General features: G+C 40.3%; 1 protein-coding gene across 6 annotated transcripts in view; it reads left to right on the forward strand.

Moving 5' to 3' along the window:
* The window catches only part of FGD4 (FYVE, RhoGEF and PH domain containing 4), a 514,720-nt gene extending 504,708 nt beyond the window's left edge, over nucleotides 1-10,012 (forward strand). For all 6 annotated transcript variants that reach the window (XM_069228222.1, XM_069228225.1, XM_069228227.1 and 3 more), the window contains exons 15-17: nucleotides 763-906; nucleotides 2,729-2,869; nucleotides 6,459-10,012. In XM_069228222.1, coding sequence (XP_069084323.1) covers nucleotides 763-906; nucleotides 2,729-2,869; nucleotides 6,459-6,710 — 537 coding nt within the window. In that variant the 3' untranslated portion in view covers nucleotides 6,711-10,012. The remainder of the gene's footprint in view (nucleotides 1-762; nucleotides 907-2,728; nucleotides 2,870-6,458) is intronic.
* Nucleotides 10,013-22,503: the final 12,491 nt, after the last annotated feature.

Genomic DNA, 22,503 nt, shown 5'->3' on the forward strand with positions numbered 1-22,503 from the left:
GGGTTATTGTATATCTCATTTCCACCCACAAGGATTAACCCTACCAACCACGGATGTTACCTTTTTGTCACTAGGATCTTAGACAGTAGTTGACTCCGTTGCAATCCCAGGACCCCTTGTAGCATGTTCCTAGGAAATGGAATGCTTACATTATCCACACCCAATAGTGACATTGTTTTATATAATGTTGAATCCATTCTGAATTCACACTCTGTGGTGACATACAGGGTCTGGAACAGTCGACAGGTTCATTGTTGCTTCATAATATTTCTGCTTCAAATTGAACATTTTAAAAAGTGGGCATCTTTAGCTGGATGTTGTTCATACTGTCAACTGCGCGACATGGTGGAAATCTGAAAAAATTGTTGTTTGTAACTGACTGTAGCAAGTTTTCCCACATAACGTATTTGGATTATTAGCAAATTTGAATTATGTAGATTAGTGAGATGTAAAGGTGGAAGCCCCTACTTTGTTCTGCTTTAATCACAGAACAAAAATGTAAACATGCTGGAAACATTTTCCTGTTAGTATCATCCGTGTCTGGCGGCAACCTGTGAAGAAAGCCTCCAAAGTAGTATTTTTTAGAGGTTTGCTAAATGCCAGTGTTTTTGGACTTATAGAAGTTTCTACCTACCAGAGACCGCTAAGCAGTGCAGTGAGCTATGTCTCACTCAGGGGGGCAACACAAACAAGCAATATGTTGTAATCTGTCTTCCATAAATCAATCTGCATTTTTCACATCGTATTTTTGTTTTATTTGAGGTTGTTTGTTCGAAATGTTCCGATTACAAGGCTGCACTTGAGTACGACGGCAACAAAATGGGCAGAGTTTGCAAAGATTGCCATCATTTCTTAACTACTGGCTCCATGGGCAACGAAGAAAAGAAAAAAAAGGGCTATCTAGTGGTAAGAGACGTTATTCAATCAATGAAGTAATAATGAATGCTTCACTGTGCTATACCGGTGCCGGATAAATGTAGCTTTGACAGTTACATTTGAGCTTTTGTAATTATGGCCTAAACACATCTAATTCCATATTTTAATGGTTTATGAGTGCTAGAGATTGTATTCTGCACTTAGGCCTTAGACTTAATCCCCACCAGTGCAAACACTGTTGATTTTTAACATTTGTTTGTTGGTGCAAACTCCACTGCAAATATTACATGTGAAAAGCTTTGACATACAACAAGGCAGTTAATACCTTTCATGTCTCTCATGTTCTTGGTTCACATAAACATAGATAAGTCAAGAAAACTACAATGAATAGGATAGGGGTCAGAAGAGGCATCTTGAACACAGTTATGGATGGGAATGTGGTATGATTTGGCAATTACTAGGCCCAGCATAGCATCCTAAATATTTTTGGGAAGGCTACAGTCAGATCAGATTTAAGTTGCGTGGTGTGAATATCTGTATGTTTAGTTCATGATTTAGGAATATATGCTTACACACCTATCTCTGTAACGATAAAGGACTTGAACAAACATTGTTATGCGTTGTGTGTATATTTCTTCATGGGGCACAAAACATCCAATGAAACGGTCCTTTTGAACTCTGGTTTTGTGCTAATATGGGTTGAATGCATTATGTCCAACAATACTTTATTCTTCAATTAAACTGCTTTAATCAAGTTCAACCATCAGCAGACATGAGGTTTGCAGAGTGGTAGGGTTTCACTTTTTTAGGGTTACATTTTAACTTCGGTTACTCTTCATTAATAAACAAAATTCATTGATGTGAATCTTAGCACATTTCTTATTTTTGGTCTTTCAGTTTCAAAGTAGATCAAGAGTGAAACACCCACATTAAGGTATCTGAGGGAAGGTTATGTCATATAGTTGACTTTTATGACAGCAATGCCATTTTTGAGTTTTTAAATCCATGCCTCTTATCCCACTTCCCACTAAGACCGCCATTTCATCTGTCTACGAACGTTGCAGGCAATTCCTCCGCATAGTTTTTCTCTTTCTTTCTCACTCACCCTCACCCTCCCTCACACCCATTCTCTGCGTCACTGATACATTGTGCACTGTGCATATTTTGGTTGCCTGGTTACTCCCTCATTCCATTAAAGGGCAGATGTTCTGGGAGCTACAAGATACAGGTGTTCAAGAGAGATGACAAACCCCAGGGGCTCAGCCCTGTCATTGCTCTGACTGAGGGAGGAATGCTGAGAGGAGTTGTCCTTACCATGCTTGCACTAATAACATGCCCAGTGACATGCCTAGTTTGACTACTTGCGTCCTCTGTAGACTGCCTTTCCTGTGAGATTTTCAGTTAGGAGCCAAAAGCTCCTGGACTTTGCTGCATAATCTCCCATATCTCCTGTCCTTATGCCAGAATCACTTGGCTTGCTAAGAGGGGACAGTACTAAGTAGCCGAGTTCAGAGTAATAAAGTGAAAAGTTACCTCTGTATGTAAGGGACAGTCTTCCCAGAGACAACAAAGATGGTATCAGAGTTACTGCAATGTTTCTTTTGGGTCATGCCTAATGTTTTGAGTGAAGAGCAGATGAGTATTTTCTCTCATGGTCACACCCCTGTTTTTTGTTTGTCACAAAGTGCAAACATGTAGCATACGTTATTTTATAATGAATCCTTAAAATTTTATTGGACGAAATATGTGAGCGTACTTCATGCCATGTGGCCAAATTGACGTTTTTCTTGGTTACTGCTGTACAGGTCTAGTGTGTCTGCTCTTAAGATACTTTACTTTTGTTTCCCCATAGGTTGAGGCAGCTGAAATCTCTAAAAACAGCATAATCTGTGGCTTTCTCCAGTATAATGAGAAATCTAAGCCCTGGCAGAAAGTATGGTGTGTCATTCCTGAAAACGACTCCCTCGTACTGTACTTGTACGGTGCACAGCAGGTAACGAAGCAGATGTTGTCATTCTAGAAATAAAAAACAAAAATGTTCCCAGGACACATGGTTAGGCTGTGAAGTGTTTCCTTTTTACAATAAGTTTATGGTATTTTAATAGGAAAAGAAGGAATAGCTTTAAAGAACCTTAGTAATTGAAGAATATTCTGCAGCTTAAGCACCACAATGTTTAATGGCTGGTTCACCACCACCCCTGAGGGTGGTTATGCAAATAATTCTGCTGAGAGGCAGCATGTAATGTTTATTCAGTGATCAAACTCACAAACCAAAGTAATAGTTTTCCTGCATAAGGTGTTTGATTTCTGTTGTGTATTCCAAGAGATAACATTTGTGTGGATTAAATTTAATCAATGCTTACACTTATGTATTTGAACTATTAATGCCACTATTCAGTGTAATATGGCATCATACAAAAACTGTGTATATAGGAAGAGAATAAGTGAAGGGATGCAAGCTAAATTGATTACTTGTGTCTCTTCCAAACTGGATGAGTATATCCTAGTTGTCGGACTGTCAATACTCTTTGTAGTAAAGGGCAGATGTATTGCCGTCAAACATTCAATCTTAGCACTGAATGAAGATTGTTCAATTTAGACCGCAAGACTGAACAAGTAAGCCTTTGCTCATTCTTGCAGTACTCTGCAGAACAATATGTAAGAAAGGTATTGTCAAAGTCTATCAACCCATCTTAAATGCTTGCAGAATCACTTCCACCTAAGTGAAGGCCGTTACAAAATTCACACCTCTAAATGGGATCACTCAGATGTCATCAACCCACTTGACCATCCACATATCTCTGACTGTTCTATGCCACATTGGTATGCCACCATCAATCTACTCTTCATTTACTAACTTCACTCCTGTCACCTCAGCCTATGTCAAAATCTCCTCTCAGGCACCTTCATCCTTGCTCATACCCATACACACATCCAGTCTCTTCTTAAAACAGTCTATCTTCATTGAGCTGTGAGACAGGCAGAGAGAACCCTTTTAAAACAGAATATTTTCTGATAGCATTGAGCGCACCAATCATGTGTAAGATCACTGAAAAAGTTGTCTCTATCCAATGGTCTAATACATCTGGAGGAAAAAACACTTCTTTTGTAGATACCACTAAGTCCAGCTATAGCATCTTCCACAGTAATAAAATGTTCCTTAGCAGTCATCCCACAAATACTTGCTTCTCATGTTGCCAATCCCTTTCCAACATGTTTGATATAATTGAATACATCATTCTACTCGACATCCTGGAACTAAAACCTGTTCAGATGAGTAATAATCGAAGAGAACTTGTCAGATAAATGGATCCCGAACTATTGAATTCTCCAAGACTATGCTCTGTTCAGAAACCTTTTACCACTTATAGAGGGAAAAAGAAATAGAGATGAGAGAGTATTTGAGGCAGTGTTACTGAAGGTCAGTGAGAGGGCAGGGATAGCCTGAGAAAGAGAAGATGATAGTGGATCTAATTTTGACAAGCCTTTTTGCCATTGCAAGGGCGTAAGAGACAAGCCACCCCAACAATGATCCACATTAGATTTTATCCTCATGTTTGCATGCTGGACCAAATTCTTCATCATTGATTCACCTTCTTCTGTTGATGCAAGGCACTCTGTAAGGAGGAGTTGAAAGTAGATACACTGACTGAGTTATTAAAACGCATCATAAACTATGTATGATTAATTCACATGGCATTATTTGTTCATTCATTGTGTAACACTTGCTGTTTTTAAATGCTCTTTTACATGTAAGGAGGGCTCGGACTATACCAAAAAGAAGAAGGGGCAGGGGCGTTGGAGGTTGGAGGCCTAGCAGCAAAAGGGTTAAATACATTGTTAAACTGCCTAACACATTAGCTGTACTGTCCTTTCTTTGCCATGTTCCCTCATCATGGAAAATGCTATGCCAGTGAATTCGTACAATGAATGTTGCGGTGCAGCTGCTATTATCACAAAGGGAATCTCCTTGTAACTGGTAGGTCCAGCCTCTCTATGTGGTGAGACCTATGGACGTTTTGGAGAAGGTTATGAAATGTGTACATGAGCACTTCAGGCTTTAGAGAACAGCTGGATGGGAGAACTTATGCCTGGCCATTCCAGTAAAAGGGAGAGAGGCATGCATGCAGAGGCTTTTTTAAAGAGTTCAGCCCTGCCTGGCTTGTGTGCATTGGTCATTCTTGGTAAAGACTACAGAAGTGCCTGCATTATCAAGAAATAGTTCACTTTGTGCATGTTGATCTTAAACACAGTATCATTTCTACAGAAGCCTGTTCTATGTCCAGTTTGGTTGAGCTGAACATCATTAAAGAAGGCTGCGTTTCCTTGCAACCTAAGCTGTTTAACTGTTTTTCATAGCCGCGCTCACCCATCCCCTGCCTGAATCTTCGCTAACGGGACTTCAACGGTGCTCTCTGCTCCCAAAACAGCCATTCACTGTTTTGTCTTGCATAAATGTAAATGTCCTGTGCCTTCCCATCCCCAAGCAGAGAACTTCCTTTCATCTCAGCTAAATTGGCCCAGCATAAACACATTAAAAGCTGTATAATTTTAAGGATTTGGGTGCATGTTAAGATTCTATGACAGACTGTATTTTTTATTTCTCAAATAGTCTCCTCTTTTACCTTGTATCACTGTTTTAAACAATCCCAGCCCACTCCACATGCCTTGGCTCAGTGTTCTGAATTTATTTTCATTCGTACCTTAGAGAAGGTACTTCCCTGTGATCACACCTGGAAATGCCCTTCAACTCAATACAGTAGCACAATCAAGTAAACATACCCTGTAAAAGGCCTACCAAGTTCGTTTAGGGGAGTATTATCTTCCTAATGACAGGTACGGTGAATAAAGGTGTCCATGAAAAAACTTGTGATGTCTTCAAAACAACTGTTCAAGTAGCTGAACTGTACCCATGCCCCATTTAGGGCTGTATTTGCTACATCTTGAACTTGTTGCATGTTATTATTTGTGTCCTATATATATATAAGCTATGGTTAAGTTCTGGTCTTATCTGATTCAGTAGTTTAATGTTTTATTTCTGGTAAACCATTGCTGAATGTGCTGTATATTACTACATTTGGGCGGAGTATCCTCTGAAGTGATTTATTCTAGTGTTACTTTCCATACTTTCCTGTCAAGTGGATTCTTTTGACTTTAAACCTATCTCTTGGTGGAAGGGAGATGGGTAGTGTATAGATATCACTTATTCTCAAATCCCGTTTGCACACTGCTGTCAACCTAGCCCACTGGTGAGGCACACCTGCTAGACTCAGGTCTGAGTCCCTTATATAAATCCGTAAACAAAGGGTGCGATTTCCTCCTGAAAGTACACATCACAACGTTATGCTGTGCTATACTGGGTTATCTAACTCCTAAATTGTTTAGCTAAAGAGAGCGTTAGGACCATCTTACTACAGTAAATACAATGTTTCTTAAAAATCTGGATTACTCAGTAAATAACCTAAGAAGGCTAGGAGTCATGTGTGCACCCTGAGCATAAATTACAATTTGAATTAGTCACTCTGTTGTCCTAAAAAAACAATACCGAATATTGAAAAAAACATTTTTGTTTTCATTTCTAGGATGTTAAAGCTAAGGCAGCCATTCCCTTGGTGGGCTACATTGTGGAAGAAGCTCTAAGAAGTTCGGAGTTGTCTCACAGTTTCAGACTAACTCAGTCGATATCCGTGCACAATTTCGCTGCGGACAGCGAGGAACTGAAGCAGAAATGGTTAAAGGTTATCAGCCTGGCTGTAAAAGGGGAGACACCAACGTGCCAAAACGATCCACACATCAGTTTGGGAGAACTCCATGAATCTGCATTGCAAAGCTAAACTTTGACATCTCTTGCTATACTCTTCAGGGGACTGTTTCCGAGCTAACATACAAACCTTCTATGTGTAGCAGTTAGATAGAAAATGTCTAAAACTCCAAACCTTGACAACAGAACATTTGACTTATCCCACAAAATGTTTCTTTGGATTCCACCCAGTTACCCTGATACTCACTGTCCAGTCAGGGAGCAGCTTAGGGTACGTGACGATTCAGAGGTTGGCTGCGTGGCTGTATGTTGTGAAGTCGGTGTGCATTACAGATTTACAATTTGTTGACTGCCACATCCATCTTTGCTGAGACATCCGTGTTATTTATAAGCATTTTAGATGGTATAGCTAGGTTTTATGTGGTAGAAAAGTTATTCCCCCGGTCCTCCGATGCAGGTAACCATACCCACAGCTCGTTGTCTGATCCTTATTTTGTTGCATTCCTGAAATCTCCTTTTTTGATCAACTTTGTGGCCGAAGAGGAGCTATCATCTTTGCCGAAAGATTCCAGGGAAAATTCCAGATTGTGTGGTTGTATGGACAGGTGTAGTATGAGCTGCATCTGGGAAGTAAAAATGGGGGTAGGAGAAGTAATAATGTCCCATTTCAGGTGTCCTTTAAAACCAAACCTAAGCTTGAAGCACTTTATGAAGTATCTTGTAGTATATTAAGCCTTTTAGGAAAGTTGTGTTCACATGTTTGTGAACTATTATGGCGCAGTTATTAAAACTCAAAAATATGTGTTCTTGGTTTGAACATATTTCAGGAATTCAGTGAAAAAATTATAATGATATCGAGTCATTTTGAAACTGTTCATTTTTAGCCTGCTTGTTTTTCTGTGTTGGTTCAAATCACTGAGGCTGTACCGCGTCAGTTTACATATTGTGGAATTGAACACAATTTGCAGATATCTATATCAAGGGGTAAAAAATGCAGTAAGATGAAAAAGTAAGTCCCATATTGACTGTGTCCCTCCAGATTTATTGAAAAACTAAAATTATATTTTCTCTCAGTTTTGTATTTTAAAATGACAATTAAAAACATGAACGTAGCACAGAGTATAATAAAAATGTGTGACTTCTCACAGTAGTCTTCAGGCACAAATATTTGGAGGCTGATGTCCTTTACAATGATCTGATAAAGGTCAGTCCAGTTTGAATAAATGGAAAATTAGTGTTAGCCGATTATGTTAGCTGGTATTAAGCAAAAAACGAATTAGAATATTGTTTGCTTATTTTTTGACACCTTTGTTTACTAAAAGAAAATTATTTTAGATAAATTTTAATTTGTTTTTTTGGAGGGAGTGTGGATCGTTTTGTTGAAGCCACATAGACAGCTTTTTTAATACACTTTGTTCAAGTTTCTTAGAGGTACTCATATGGTCCCTATGCCAGCATAAATTCTACTGTTAAACAACTGGGCCTTTTGTCTGGAACTGTTACTGTAAAAGTAGGACTGGACAGAATAAAAAGCAGCCCTTGTGCACTTTTATTTATTTCGTTTCTAAAAATGCAGTACAAAATTTCAACAAAGGTGTTTGTCAGATTTTGAGATTGACCAAACGGTATTTTATTGATGCTGTTTGGCTGCTTCAGCTTAGCAGAGAAGGAATAATAGTTATATATACGAGCAACAAGTAGGAAATAAGTATAACCTGTGGTTTCATTCGTTTTGGCACATTTTATGAAAGGCTGGCACCATTTTGCTTCCATACAAAACAGATGGCTCTCAAGCACCAACATTCTAATTTTTTGTGGATGCTAAATAGACTAGGATTAATATGTTTTCTGTTACTAGCTAAGGTAGAGTGATTTAAAATGGCCATATATATTATTATGATTTCAGCAGGCTTGGGCATGTACTGTGTTAAGAACGGTACAGTTGACACCATTTAATGTGTTTGCAGGAAGAAGGAAGAAGTCTGTCTATTAGAATTGGCTCCAACAAAGGTGTGGATGAAAAAGTCCCATAGCAATTATTTAGTTGAGGTTGCATTGTTTTTTAAACACTGTTATAGTGGAAATGGACATATCACTTTTATGAAAAGCAATACATTCTACTCGTTGTGCAAGTGCCATCAGAATATGCTAAAAATGCTAATAACTCTTGAATAATTGCGAGAGTCAATGTTTAAGATTAAATTATCTGTTTGTTATATACATTGGGCAGTTGGGCAATCTTCATACAATCACTAGGGACCAATAACAGTTATACAAGAAGTGGTGTCCCAATTAGAAGGAAGACAGCAGGGCAGTGAACCTATCATATGTATACAGATATTAAAATTGAATAGAAATAAAGTGGCCCTCAAAAGCGTATTGCAATTCAACCCCTGGGACCTCTGCTGACATTCCTTTTTTATATTTTGTACCACCAATTATTGCAAGTATGCTAACCAACTGTGCCAACATTGTCATAAACGCTTGCTGTGATAAGAGCATCACAGTAGCATTTATCAGGACTTGCCCTGTTCTAGAAGTCAGGGAAGAGCTGAGCCCAGCCCCTCACGTGCCGTGCCACTATTAGATTACTGTATTGCCTGACCAGCTAATGACATCCACTGCTCTTTCACTCACATGCATCACTCACTTGTCATCATATAATTTTCACCATTTGATTTACAAATCTGTTGACTGCACAGCCATCTGTACAACTTTGTTCTGCCAATTGTTCCTTCTGGGTTGATCTGACCTTTAAGTTTTCACTTTGGCCAAATAAAAGGGCACCTCTGTGCATATCGCATACTGTCAAAAATGGTGTTCCCGCGGTCCTCATGAAAAAAATATGTTTATAGCACAATCATTTTCTGTTGGCCTCTGTGTATTGATGGCTCTTAGATGGAAGTGTCTGCAAGAGACATGGATCTGCCTTTTTATGTGAGATGAAGTTTCTTTGAAAAAACAAAACTTAGCAGTGCGTCCCAGGGTTTTGTCTGTGAATGTACATAACTTTTTATCAAAGCACCTAGGCTTGCCGTGAACATCTAGTTGACATGAACTTAATTTTTTGTAAACAAAAAACAAAACAAAAAAAGATGTCAATGTTGTGTTTTTGTTTTTTTCATTCTGCTGAAAAAGTCTAAATCTGCAATTTGGTGCATAGAAGAAAAAAGTGGCTATTTCCCTGTCTGTAAAACAATGAATGTACAATATTGGATGTGTTTGTGTGTGTATGTATATATAATGTAACATATGTATATTCAGACATGTAGGTATGGTTGGTTTTGAAAGTATTGTAAAAATGAAGCACTTTAATTCCTTCTAAATTAGTTGGCAATTTGTATCTTGTAAAATAAAATCATCATTCAATTGGTAGCGTTGGCTGCAACGTGATGGAATTTTGACATTCATGTTTTTTTTGTTTTTTTTTAGATCAGTTGTATGTTGATTTCTGCATTATGGACCTAGAGTATACTAAATTATTTGTATGCTATTACATATATATATAGACATTGATATTGCTGAAGGCAGTATAATACATTGGAAACAATGAACAGACAAGAAAAAAGTTGCTGTCCCTCCATCCATTTTAACACATTGTGGTACTGGAAGTTGGTATACAGACATAAGCTTCCAACACAATTCACAGACTCCAGTGCTAGACCTAAAGGAGATAAATTGTGATACATGGGCCATAATGGAGATGAGTGAATGCACAAAAGCCTAGATGAACTGCTGTGTTTGTAAGCAGTGGGCAACTCACTGACCAGGGCACTCTTGATATCAAAACATGCCCACCAAAATATTCCTTTTAAATTTAGGAAAGTACCTTTTTAATCTATCTATCTGAAAAGTGAGACTATATACAACATTGGGCCCAATTCTGAAAAGATCCAGAGTACCAAAGTTTGATTGAGGTGTGCAGATAAAATAATTCCATGTATCTTCAGCCTCCTAAATGAGATTTGTTCCAACAGAAATTTTGCCTTTATGGTTGGATTTCTGAATAAGCAAAGTTATTCAAAGGATGTGAGTCTGTCCAGGAAAAGAGCAACCAGCAACAGTAAACCTTTAATGTTTTTGGTATTCACCAAACATCTACAGTTATTTTCGCTCTCCAAAAATGTGTATACATTTTCTCCTGTCATAGGCAGGTGTAAATGTGCATTCAGGGTAGAGGTAGGTAGCTAACAGCTACCAGAACTAATGTTATTTGTTCACATGGTTTCTTGGCACTGTATGTGTAAGACATTGCCAGAAGATAAAAGCAGCGTATAGAATCTAACCATTCTATCATTAAGTGGATCTAAGTCATCAGGAATGAGGGAACTAACTGGCAAAAGGGTAGCTCTGTACATAAAACACTATAAGGAGAAATAGATCCTATTAGTTAAAAAAGAAACATCGTAACTAACTTCTTGGAATGTATTAAGCTGGCTTATTGTGGAAGCAGATTCTATTCTTCTTTGCTGTGGCTAGTTAAGACTCTGACTACACAAGTGACAGTTGTCATCTTTGGGACCAGGATTAAAGACTGTGATGTGAAATGCAAGCGATGCCACACACATGCCACTGCATTTACCTCAAAGGTTATCTTCTGTTTCATCTGCAAGGATTGGAGAGCTGGTATAATATTATTGTACCTTAATAGGCCACAGATCAATCTGGCAACATCGTTCTGGACTAGTTAGAGGCATTATAGGTGTTTTAATGGGGCAACAGGGTATGTGGCATTTTCATAATGACTGTGTTGAACAAATGCATTGATCACTGTGATGTGCCGTTTTGGGTAAACAAGTGGTAGTAATGTCCTCATGATTGTCATTTATAAAAAGCAAAGATTGACCATTTTGGAGACACGAGTCTCTAAATAAAGTGTTGATGGCATGTGTGGCTGTAGATACACATTCTTTGCATAAGTCCGCCATCTAGTGTTGGGCTCCGAGTGTTACTAGTTTTTCTCCGAATAATGTTTTTGGGTCATGAGATCGAGTGACTCCTCGTCTCGGTGATAGTATGCATGGGCATTTAGTCCTTCATTAAATTGTTTTCTCTCCGCAGTCAGGTTCGGACGTGTTTCCTCTCACTCTGATAGATCTCGGTTCAGTCTCTTTCGAACTTTCTTTTTGGTCTTTGTTTCCACAACGGTATAGTATAATAGTGCCTATTTCCACACTTAAACTAATCAGTCAAATTTTCAGCGTCCGGATCTGTTCAACGCCCTTAGGGGCATCCACACCCTTCTTGGGCCTACTCTGTGAAGTGCTGTTGACAAATGCTGGGCTAATGGAACGAACTACGTTTAGGTACTGTCCTCAATGCCACTCCAAGTTCCCGCACACAGATCAACACTTGGTGTGTAACCTGTGCTACTCCCTGGAACATAGGGAGGAGACTTGCAACACCTGTAGGTCTTATCAATCTAAGAAGACTCACCGGGACCGAAGAGCGCGTTAGTTGAAAATGGCACTGAAGACACCAGACGACACTCCTGACATCTTCGGAGAGGAACATGCACAAGAGGAAATTGGATATCAGGCGGCCCTCTTAATCCAAGGCTCCGAGTCAGACGAAGATTCTGACATTGAGAGCCATTCCATTCCAGCAACACAGTATCTGATACACCAGCCCCATCTTCTTCGCACATTAAGACATTGAAAAAGACTTCCAAGCTGGTCATCGGTCTTTCGGGCCATGGTAGGATCCAAAAATTACATTTGGATGCCCCACCCTCTGGTTCAGCACCAAAATTCGCCAAGATGTCTTTGGCACTGACCAAATACTCAACCAGTCTCGGGATCAAGTCGAGCTTTCAATTCAAGCACTTTGGCTCCGAAAAAGCACACTTTAATATCGGCTTCAGAGCAGACACCTTTGGTTAAAAAAAAAAAAGACTTAAATTCCGAAAATTTCAGAACCAAAAATTATGCTTTCCAAAGACTCCACAATTTCAGCTGAAGGGACTTCACCAGTGGAGCCCATTTTAGAAGTAATGGATGCTCGTCAGTGCAAGCTGATTGCTTCTCCTCCTGTTCCAATTAAAAGGAGACTTACTTTTCAAGAAACATTGGACACTGCTCCTCCTCCTAAAAAGTCTCCAAGAACAAAGACCAGGCTCCAGATCAACCTCAGCCTTCTCCACCTCACGCTCCTGTACTTCCTCCTATTCCAGCACCACCACAATCTCCTACATCTTTCATACAGCCACAGTTCTCTCCACAAGGGTCATCATCACCTCATAGAGATGATTTAGGTGTTGTTCCACAAGATGTAGATCCATGGGATTTATATCAACCAGATTCCATACTCCCTAGTGACCCTGATTTATATCCAGCAAGGCCTTCACCCCGAGGATACAATAGTATATAACCAGGTTATTGCAAGAGCAGCAGCCTACCATAATGTACATATGCACACTGACCCTATTGAAGATGATTTCCTCTTTGATCTTTTAACCTAGACTTATAAAGAGAGTCAGTTCCTACCCATGCTGCCAGGTATTTTGGACATGCCACATAGATCCTCAAAGAACCTGTTAGGGCAAGAGTGATTACACGAAGGGTCCATTAAAAAAAAAACAAAGTGGCACCCAACATTACACCCAACATTTATAAAATAACAACTACCTCCAGATTCTATAGTTGTAAGTGCAGCACAAAAGCATGCTAATAGTCCACATGAGATGCTCCTCCTCCTAATAAGGAGAGCAAAAAAAACGAATGCAGCAGGCAAAGGGGTACCTGCTCAAGCTGCAAATCATTGGAGAATTGCAAATTCTCAGGTACTCCTGGCAAGGTATGATACGGCCCACTGGGACAAAAAGGAGGAACTACGCCAGTATCTTCCACAGGAACATCAAAAAAGGGGTCAGGAGATAGTCTCAAAAGGGCAGGCCATCTCAAACAATTCAATTAGATGCGCCATTGATGCAGCAGATACAGCAGCATGTGGTGTAAACACCAGTGTCATTACAAGAAGGCAAGCTTGGTTGAGGTGCTCAGGCTTAAAGCCAGAAATACAGTGGGCATTTCTCAACATGCCTTTTGATAAAGAACACTTATTTGGCCCAGAGGTTGATACTTCTATTGACAAGCTGAAAAAAGATTAAAAAAACAGCCAAAGCTATGAGGACCTTACTAACTTCACCAACGAAGGGTAGTTTTCGAAGGCCAAAATTTAGGGGAGGTACTGAGCCTTCCACCTCCCAAACCAAACAATGAGCACATTTTTACAATAGGAGTTCTTTCAGAGACTGTTGCAGGGGTGCAAATAATATAGGCAGGGGTAAAGGGTCCACCTCTAGATGTTCTGCCTCAAATACAAGACAGTGCCTTCTTACAAATCCCCACAGCTCACACCTCTCCAGTGGGGGGAAGACTAGCAAATGTCTATCCCCAATGGCTTCTATCAATTATCCAATGTGGTTATTGTCTAGAACTCATTTCCACGCCACCAAATATTCTCCCTCGTGTTCACAAACTCCCACACGATCATCTCATTCTCTTAAAAGAAGAGGTACTATCCCTTCTTCTAAAAGGGGCTACAGAACCAGTTCCCCTATGTCAACAAGGGTTAGGAGTATATTCCCTATGTTCGATGGCATGTGTAGCTGCAGATACACATGCTGTGCATTATCCTGCCATCTAGTGTTGGGCTCGGAGTGTTACAAGTTGTTTTTCTTCAAAGAAGTCTTTTCGAGTCACGAGACTGAGGGACTCCTCCCTTTTGGCTCCATTGCGCATGGGCGTCAACTCCATCTTAGATTGTTTTCTTTCCGCCATCGGGTTCGGACGTGTTTCTCTACGCTCCATGTTTCGGTTCGGAAGAGATAGTTATCCATCGGAAAATTCGACGGTATTGTTTGTGCTCGGTACCGGGTTAATGCTAGCACATCGACACCGAAGAAAGAAAAGTTCCGGCAGCCCTTCGGGGTTTCCACGCCTCGGCAGGGCCTGGTCGGCCCGACTGCGTCCATCTTCAACGCTCATGGACTGGACCCCCTCCGCTTCTGCCCGAACTGCCACGCAAAGTATCCTTATACAGACCAACACTTGGTCTGTAATCTGTGTTTGTCCCCCGAACACAAAGAGGATACTTGCGAGGCCTGTCGAGCATTTCGATCCAAAAAGACACTGCGGGATCGTAGAGCAGATGGCGTTGACACCGGCCGGACACACCGACGTCGAAGAAGAGGAGACATTCTCCATTCTAGATTCGGACTCGGACGAGTCCGAGAGTGAGCAGCCGAAGACGCAGCAAACCGTGAGTAAACTAGCCCCGGCAAAAACTCACTCGAAGATCATTAAGGCCCAGGGGACGCCACCGCCAACAGGCCATGGCTTTACCCGAAAACACGGTGACCAAACATTGGCACCGAAAAAGGCCTCCCAGCAGCCAAAGACATCCGACTCCGGTCGAGATACCGGCTCCGAACAGACTCGCCACCAAGATACCGGCTCCGAACAGACTCAGCACCGAGAGTTCAGCACACCGAAAGTCAAAAAGGTTTCCTCTGAGCCGAAAAAGACTGTCGAAAAAAGTTCGGTACCAAAACATTCTTCCTCGGAGCCGAAACAAAGCTCCTATACAGAGGAACAAGGCCTTTCCACACACTTACAAGGCCACAGATTTGAACAAGAGCTGGACATGGGAGAGCCTGACCATACCTAAAGAAGGCTCCATATCCAAAAGGACACAGGGAAAATCAGAACTCTTCCTCCAATCAAAATGAAGCGGAAGCTCGCATTCCAAGAGGTGGAAATGCAGCCAAAGGCAAAAGTGGCAAAAGAGAAAACTCCACCACAATTTTCACCACAACAATCACCAATACATTCGCCACATCTGTCCCCGGTAGCAACACCCCCAATGATGCAGTCACCAACGCACACAGGGATGAGTCAAGATGACCCGGATGCATGGGATTTGTATGATGCACCGGTCTCTGACAATAGTCCTGAATGCTACCCGGCAAGACCTTCACCACCTGAAGACAGTACTGCTTACATGCAAGTGGTTTCCAGGGCAGCTAGATTTCATAATGTAGCATTGCATGCAGAGCCCATAGAAGATGACTTCTTGTTCAACACCCTGTCATCTACGCACAGCCAATACCAAAGCTTGCCAATGCTGCCAGGCATGTTAAAACACGCTAAACAGGTGTTTCAAGACCCAGTCAAAGGCAGAGCCATCACGCCTAGGGTGGAGAAGAAATATAAACCTCCCCCTACTGACCCTGTGTACATCACACAACAGTTAACTCAAGATTCAGTGGTAGTAGGAGCAGCCCGAAAAAGGGCAAACTTACAAACTTCTGGAGACGCACCACCGCCCGACAAAGAAAGTCGGAAATTCAATGCAGCAGGCAAAAGGGTGGCCGCACAGGCAGCCAATCAATGGCGAATTGCCAATTCTCAGGCTCTTCTAGCAAGATACGACAGGGCACATTGGGATGAAATGCAACATCTCATTCAACACCTTCCCAAAGAGGTTGTCGAGGAGGGCCAAAGTATCTCCAACAACCAAATAAGGTCGGCCATGGACTCAGCAGACACGGCGGCCAGAACAGTAAACACGGCGGTAACCATTCGGAGACACGCATGGCTACGAACCTCCGGATTCAAGCCCGAAATTCAGCAAGCAGTGCTAAATATGCCATTCAATGAACAACAACTATTTGGGCCGGAGGTGGATACAGCGATAGACAAACTGAAGAAAGACATTAACACGGCCAAAGCCATATGGTTTTTTCCCTATTACAGCAAGGAGATTACATGATGGTTATTTCCACAGTCCCATACATCCAGCACATCGAAAATATCTCCGATTTGTAATTGTGGGAAAACATATATCAATTCAAGGTTCTGCCATTCAGGGTAACAACCTCTTCCAGGATATTCATAAAATGCTTAGTGGTAGTGGATGCATTCCTCATAAGACAATATATTCACGTTTTCCCATATTTGGACGATTGGCTCATCAAAGCCATTACCATCCAACAATGTCAGAAGCATACTCAGTAAAATTTCTACACACTCTGGAATTGACAATTACCTTTCTCAAATCCCATCTACAACCGTCACAGTTACAGCTTTATCTGGGAGCAATTCTCAGTACTCACTCAGGGCTGTCATATCCAAACCCAGCATGCATTTAAGCATTCCAAACTCTTGTACCTCAATTACAGGAGAACCAACCTTACCCAGTGAGGCTAGTGATGCTGCTATTAGGAATGATTGCTTCTGGCATTGCCATTGTTCCTCACAGCAGACTACACATGTGTGTATTACAGCAGTGTCTGTCCCGTCAGCGGATCTTAGTCACATGGTCATCTTCAGGATTTAGTGTTGTTGGACTGCAAGACTCACCGCTCTCTGCAACGGTGGAATCCCACCAACCTTTCAAAGGGGCAGCCCTTTCAAGGCCCAGTGCCTCAGATCGCTCTCACTACAGATGCATCACAGATAGGGAGCTCACCTCAACAACCTTACAATACAAGGCAGATGGGGTCTCATTCAATAAACTTGTCACATCAACTAGTTGGAGTTACTAGCAGTCTTTCTAGCGCTCAAAGCAATTCTGCCACAACTCTCCCACAAAGTGGTTCTAGTCTGTACAGACAACATGACAACTATGTATTATCTGCAGAAACGGGAGAGGGGAGGACACACTCATCTCAGTTGTCCCATCTACCTCAGACAATTTGGAAGTAGGTAATTCACAATCATTCAGTTACTGTCAGAATATCTCCAAAGAATGGACAATCAGTTTGCAGACCTCCCAAGCAGGATGTAGTAGCAAGTCCACGAATGGGAACTTCACTCACAAGTACTTCACCAATACTTTTATCTCCGGGGAACACCAGCAATAGATCTCTTCGCCACCATAGAAAATTCAAAATGCCAAAACTTTGCATCCAGATATACCCACACCTTCAGTCCAAGGCCAATGCTCTATGGATGAATTGGTCAGGGATATTTGCTTACGCTTTTCCACCTCTTCACTCATTCCATTCCTGGTTCACAAACTGAGACCAACATCAGTCACCATGATCCTTGTAGCCCCTACATGGGCATGTCAACCTTGGTACACATTATTATTTGATCTGTCTATGGTTCCCCACCAGAAACTTCCCAACAGACCGGACCTTTTGACTCGAAAGCAACATCAAATCAGACTTCCACACCCCAAAAAGCTCAATCTTGCGATATGGCTCCTGAGGTCATAGAATTTGGATATGTACAGCTTCCCTCTGAATTTATGAACATTCTTAAAGAGGCACGTAAACCTACAACTAGACAGTGTTATGCTGCAAAATGGAAACGTTTTCTATGCTACTGTCAACCTAAATATATTGATCCACTCAAAGCATCAGTGCAAGACATTGTTTATCTGCTACTTTTACAAAAGGCAAATTTAGCATACTCATCAATCAAACTTCATTTAGCAGCTATAGCTGCTTACCTCCAAAACAGACATGTTTCTTTGTTCAGAATTCCTGTAATAAGGCGTTTATGGAAGGGCTTAAGAGGGTTATTCCACCCAGGGTTCCTCCAGCTCCAGTATGGAACCTTAATATTGTCCTTTCTAGACTTATGGGTCCACCATTTGAACCCTGGCACTCCTGTTATTTGCAATTTCCTTCATGGAAAGTTGCCTTTTTAGTGTCTATTACTTCTCTATGACGTGTAAGTGAATTGCAAGATTTTACTTAAGAAGAACCCTTTTTCCAACTACATAGGAATAGAGAATTCCTTAGGACAAACCTTAAGTTTCTCCTAAAAGTAGTTTCAGCATTTCACACTAACCAATCAATTGAGTTACCTGTTTTTCTCCCCACAGCCAGACTCTGTCGCTCAAAGATTTTTGTACCCACTAGATGTTAAATCAGCTCTTATGTATTACATTTACAGGACTAAAAGTTTTAGAACATATAAACAGTTTTTTGTACCATTTTCAATGCCCCACAAAGGCAATCCAATTTAAAAAAAATGGAACAGCTAGATGGATAGTCAAGTGTATTCAAACTTGTTGTCTGAAGGCTAGAAGACAATTACCTAGAGCTCCTAGAGCACACTCTACCAGAAAAAAAGGTGCTTCTATGGCCTTTTTATGAAACATTCCACTAGCAGATATTTGTAAAGCTGCTACTTGGTCTACACCACACACATTCACTAAGCACTATTGTGTAGGTGTATTAGCTAGCCAACAAGCAAATGTTAGCCATGCAGTGCTCAGGACACTTTTTCAGGCTGCTCCAACTCCTACAGGCTGGCCGCGGCTTACTTGGAGGGGACTGCTTTACAGTCTATGGAAAGCATGTGTATCTACAGCCACACATGCCATCAAACTGAAAATGTTACTTACCCAGTAGACGTCTGTTCGTGGCATGTAGTGCTGTAGATTCACATGCATACTCCCTCCTCCCCAGAAGCCTGTATTCATAGTAAAATTCTTCTACAAATATTATACATATGTATATACACTACATGGACATCCTTTTTTATAATATATATATATATTGCTTACCTCACCTGCCTGCAGGAAAAACAATCTAACAAATGACTCAATGGCCATGCGCACTATCACTGAGGGGATGAGTCACTCGATCTCGTGATTCAAAAACATTCTTCGAAGACAAACAACTTGTAATACTTTGAGCCCAACACTAGGTGGCGCACTTATGCAAAGCATGTGAATCTACAGCACTACATGCCACGAACTGATGTATACTGGGTAAGTACCATTTTCCTTAATATCCAGATACATGCCCAAGTTGTGTATAAACTTAAGTGTTTCTGATAGGATACCCATTATCTTGGGCCAGTCAACCTTCTTACAGTGTAACAGTTTATTTTTAAACTTTTATTTTGATCTCTGCTAAAGGTCTACAAAATATCAAGAGTCCTACATCATTTATATCCTTTATTACAGGAATCAGATTACTACAACTCTATAAACAAGTCTTAAAAATGTAACCGCAGCCCCCAGCTAACAGTGGAGCACATATAAAATTCGAAGCTTGGTTAGCAGAATACACATTATCACGTGAAGCATGGGTCTTAAAAGATCAACAACACAGCACTAATAAACTTAACAAGTCTTGGATCCCCATATTACAAAGTGTTCAAGCTCACTGTTTACTTCTTATGCCTTTCTGTCTACCTGTGAGGCATTTTAACTTTAACCTTGTTCTTTATAAATGAATGTAGAATCTGTGCAGTCTGTTCTACAAGAATTTTGAAATGCGGCTATATTTTATTTGATACCGTAACCCTGCAAATAAATTAAAACTCATTATCTCTGAGCCATGGGTTTTATCTGGCTTACACTTAAGAATGTTTGTGATTTTCAGAAACTTCGAAACATTAAACGAGGTGAAGGCAGAAATCTACACATGTAATTTGCCAACTTTCTTTGTGAATAAGGTCCTTACTATTTCGAAAGGAAAATAGTTTATATCATGTACACTAAAAAGCAAAGTGGGGGAGTGTTTGTCTCTCTAACTTTCATGAGAGGAACAAAATGTCTTCTGCCCGAGGTTTTATAAACAATATGAATATGTTGTCATGCAGTAACCCACTCCTGTTGTTCGGCATGCAGAATACTAGACATATTGTAACAAGGCTACTCCAATGTAAATGTAACTTTTTACATTTTCTGATCAGTCCAAACCTACTCTAGTCAAATTGTTTTTTTCTGTCATTTACCAAATATTATAGTTTTACTTTTAGTAATGCTCATTTTCAAGATAGGCTTATTAAAAAATTTGGATTGAAGATTCGTTCCACATTATAGCCCTATAGGAGTCTACTCAAACATAAGGATATAATCAACAAATCTCAATTTGGAGTGTCTTCCACTTAATGGGGATTTTATCCTGACACACTCAAATAGCCTGTCAAAATGAGATATGTACCTATTATGTATTTCTTTTCAGGCAGAAACCAATTTTTTATACTCCCAACAACACATTACCCAAACAAAAACTACAGGCCTACCATATTTTTTCAGTTTACACCACAAAGCTGAATGATCTGCCTTATCAAGAGTTACATATTTGTCTGTCATTTCAAATTGTATTTATTCATAATCTTTTATTCTAATGTTATGTTAGCTAAGACTGACCATTTTTTCTAATGCCTAGTTGTTCAAGGGGTAAAACAACATTTTAGAAACCCGGAGCAGTGGGGCTTAGCAGTGCTATTTGCCTTCTGCTCTTCAGTTTATCTTGTGGTACTTTTTTATATAAATAGGTAACAATCCACTTACACTCATTAAAAAGGTGTCAAAATTGGACCCAAGATGTCCAGGTCATTTTTAGATCTGTCCTAATTTTTTCCCCATAATATCATGCAAAAAATTCATACATATATGGGGGCTCCCGATCAACACACTTTCACCATTGGTTTGTTAGCATGTCACTCAAACTATATTCCCTCCCAGCCCAGCATAAGGTATAGATCAACAGACCAGCCCACTCAAGCCACCTGTGCTTCCCAGTGACTGATAGTCCTTATGTATAGTAGGGTACACAAACTATTTTTATAACTCAAGACATTTATTGTAAATTACATTGTTCATTCCTCACTCTAAACCAGCTTTGGCATATTTATTTATAGTACTGAAAATGAACATTAGAGTAGCTACAGCATATATGCGCTGATTTTGAAGTTTAAGCCGCAACCCCTCCACATTTCAACCACTTCTATCTGACTTGAGAGGGTCCTCTAGTAACTATTTGTGGAACTGCATCTCCCCTATTGGAGTGTTGTACAAGCCCTGTCAGTGTCTAGAAATCACTCCTCTCAAATCAAAGACAAACCTAACACCTTCCACAAAATAAAAAGCAAAATCTACAATTGTACTTACCAGTCAATTCAAGTTCTTACTAATAGTAGGGTGTGATCAGAAACTAAAAAAAACAAAATCAAGAAATGTAAAATAGCAAATGTGTGTATGCACATTTCTATGCCACAATCACACCCCTTTCACTTGGTACATGTCATTCTAAGCAGTTGTTTCTGACTTCAGTTGAACCTCCCTAACAAGTGGAACTGTAGCTTCAAGAGAGTATTTCACTGCATTTGCAGTTGATTTTTGAGGGACGCCAATTAACTTATGGAACTGCAGTTTCACATAAGAATTTAAATGCTTTTGCATCTGATTTGCTAGGGACACATAGTGATGAAAGAAGTTCAATACTTTTGCATTCGACCTTTGAGGTACACCTAGTAAAAACTAGAAGAACTGTGGCTTGATGTAAGAATTTCAATGCTTTTTCATTTTGCATTTGAGGGGCACCTAGTAACTACTTGTAGAACTGCAGCTTCATGTAGAAATTTCAGTGCTTTAGCATTCAACTTGTGAGGGGCACCCAGGAACCACTAGTGGACCTGCAGCTTCATGTAAGAATGTCAATGCTTTTGCAGCTGACTCTATAGAGACATCTAGGAAAGACTAGCGTTACTTCAGCTACATGCAAACATTTCAAAACGTTAGCATTTGATTTGTGAGGGACACCTACTAATGACTTGTGGTAATGCTCCTTCACAAAAGAATATAAATGCTTTTGCATTTGACTTGTGAGGGACACCTAGTAAGGAGTTTTGATACTGCACCTTCATTAAATAATATCCAAGCTTTTGCATTTGACTTGAGAAGGATACCTAGGGGCATATTTAGGAAGGTTTTGTGTTGGGGTTGCATCACATTTATGGCACTGATCGGACACAAAATGCTTTTTGGCATTTACTAAGCCATGAAAAGCCATCTTGTGGATTTGTGTGGTTTAGCAAATACAAAGTAACGCAAGGCAGCGCATATTGCTGTCTTGCATTACCTTTCATTAGGAAGGCATTACGTGAGTG

The sequence above is a fragment of the Pleurodeles waltl genome, chromosome 4_1 (assembly GCF_031143425.1).
Source record: "Pleurodeles waltl isolate 20211129_DDA chromosome 4_1, aPleWal1.hap1.20221129, whole genome shotgun sequence".
In the NCBI taxonomy this organism is placed as follows: Eukaryota; Metazoa; Chordata; class Amphibia; order Caudata; family Salamandridae; genus Pleurodeles; species Pleurodeles waltl.